General features: G+C 48.5%; 1 protein-coding gene across 1 annotated transcript; it reads left to right on the top strand.

The window, feature by feature from the left end:
- The first annotated feature begins 734 nt into the window (after nt 1-734).
- LOC109177038 (probable carboxylesterase 17) lies at nt 735-1,951 on the top strand. The gene has a single exon (XM_019326378.1). It carries the CDS (start codon nt 832-834, stop codon nt 1,888-1,890), a length of 1,059 nt encoding a protein of 352 aa, XP_019181923.1. The 5' UTR covers nt 735-831; the 3' UTR covers nt 1,891-1,951.
- Nucleotides 1,952-2,395: the final 444 nt, after the last annotated feature.

Raw genomic sequence — 2,395 nt, 5'->3', positions numbered from 1 at the left:
ATGTGTGAATAACGTGATGCCCCCCCTCTTGTATTTTCTCTTCCTTTTTATAGTTTAGAGAATGAGAGCTAGCCATTGGGTGATTCAAGGGAATAATAATTAGGTTAATGATGGGGAAATAATAGCCAAGTAAATGGGTCATTAAGAATGATAATGTGTAGTGGGGGTTGCACTTTGTTTTGGCAACGGAAGAGTGTTAAAGGGTTTCTCATGAGTAATAAATGGAGATTAATGGCTTTTAGTTGGGTAATAAGTAGGAGGTTAAGAATGGTGGGGTAGATAAATAGGGTAGTAAATGGGCTAATGGCTAGTTTTGGCCGACCTCCTACCCACGCCGACTTCTCGGTTTGGCTCGTATCTCTTTTGGGCTTGCTCCATTTTCTTCTTAGGCTTCTCTTCTTCGTCTGTGCTTTATCTATTTTTTCCTTGGGTCTGAGCCCACGGAGTTCACACCCCATCAACTTTCTTAATCTAATGAAGCACAAAGAGTCAATAGTTGGCCTCCACCGAAGACCAGAGTTCATTGGCAACATAATTTACAACTTAAAACAAAAGTACAATTTTTTAGTGCATGTTAAAAATATGGTGCACGACATTTTAATTGAGTAAGCAAATTGATAATTGTGTTTACCCCATTTTAGAGTTCACTAACCAGTAACCACCCTAACCACCCACTTCCCCCACCCCACCCCACCCCACCCCACCCCACCCAAAATACTTATACCCAACCAACAACCATTTCCACTGTTATAAATTGTTGTGAACGTTGCCCATCCTCATATATCATCACACTCTATCAAATCTTCCCACTAAACTAAGTAGCAGCCAGCCATGAACACTGTTCAATCTTTTGATTCCTTCCCGACACCTAAAAAGCAAAAGCAGGTTGTCGACGAGGTTTCCGGTTGGCTGAGGGTTTACGATGACGGCTCCGTCGACCGGACTTGGACCGGGCCGCCGGAGGTCAAGTTCATGGCTGAGCCTGCCCCTCCCCACCTCAATTTCGTCGACGGCGTTGCCACCAAGGACGTCACCATCGATGAGAACTCCGGCCGCCGTGTCCGAATTTACCTCCCCGAGAAAGACTGCGCCGCTGCCACCGTCGCCGCCGGCGACAAGTTGCCCATCATACTGCACTTTCACGGCGGCGGGTTTTGCATTACCCAAGCTGATTGGTACATGTACTACGCCGGTTACACCCGCCTAGCGCGTGTGGCGAACGCCATAGTCGTGTCCTGTTATCTCCCACTCGGCCCGGATAACCGCCTCCCCGCCGCCACTGAAACCGGGTACGCCGCCTTTCTCTGGCTCCGAGCCCTGTCCCGGGGCGAGGCGCGTGAGCCGTGGCTCAGCGATCGCGGAAACTTCGACAAAGTATTCCTCGTCGGAGACAGCTCCGGCGCTAACATAGTTCACCACGTGGCGGCTCGCGCCGGAAATGACGATCTTGCCCCGCTGAGGCTCGCCGGCGCAATCCTGATCCACCCGGGATTTTGCCGCTCTTCTCGGAGCAAATCCGAACTCGAGCAGCCGGAAACGCCGTTCCTGACGCTGTTTATGCTGGACAAATTCCTAGCCTTTGGTCTTCCAGAAGGTTCCACGAAAGACCACCCCATAACGTGCCCAATGGGGAGCGGGGCGCCGCCGATCTCCGGCCTAAAACTGCCGCCGTACTTGTACTGCGTGGCGGAGTACGACCTTCTAAAGGACACGGAGATGGAGTTCTATGAAGCCATGAAGGAGGCCAACAAGGACATAGAACTGCTGGTTAACTCCGGCGTGGGTCACATCTTTTATCTGAACAAGGTCGCCGTCGACATGGATCCAGTCACCGGTTCCGAAACCGAACGGCTTCTTTCAGAGATCGCGAAATTCGTCGAAAAGCATTGAATTATATTAATTCCGTATAGTACGATAAATCCGTTCAATAAAATGTAGTCATTTTCGTGAATGGTGTGTGGTATGCGATATTGATGTTGTGATTTGAGGGTAGACAATGTCGACAGAAGCAGGAAAGAAACAAAGAAATTTGAGGTGTGCGAATAGGAAGCAACACTGTGTCGTGTTCTCTAGAACACTCCCGGAGAACACTCCCTTAAAAGTTATTTCCGGCGACTCTCCAGTAGCGCGTAAATATATATATGCTCAGGCAACAGAGGTTGAAGGTTTAGGAATGCAGTGTTTTAGGCGTCTGTAATCTGTGTGTTTATAGCTTGTATTGCATGGGTTATTTATTCTATTAGAAGCTCAACAACCTTAGCAATGCTGTCCACAAATATGCTGTTGTCCACAAAGCTAGGTAAAAGGAGAGAAACGTGGATCACATTCTGAAAAAGTTTATGCGATTGAGCAGCACACCCACAGCCACTCAACTGAACATTAACCATAGAGGCTA

This window comes from Ipomoea nil, unplaced genomic scaffold (assembly GCF_001879475.1).
Source record: "Ipomoea nil cultivar Tokyo-kokei standard unplaced genomic scaffold, Asagao_1.1 scaffold0176, whole genome shotgun sequence".
Classification (NCBI taxonomy): Eukaryota; Viridiplantae; Streptophyta; class Magnoliopsida; order Solanales; family Convolvulaceae; genus Ipomoea; species Ipomoea nil.
Note: the sequence above shows the minus strand (reverse complement) of the source record. Positions and strands in the feature narration are given on the sequence as shown.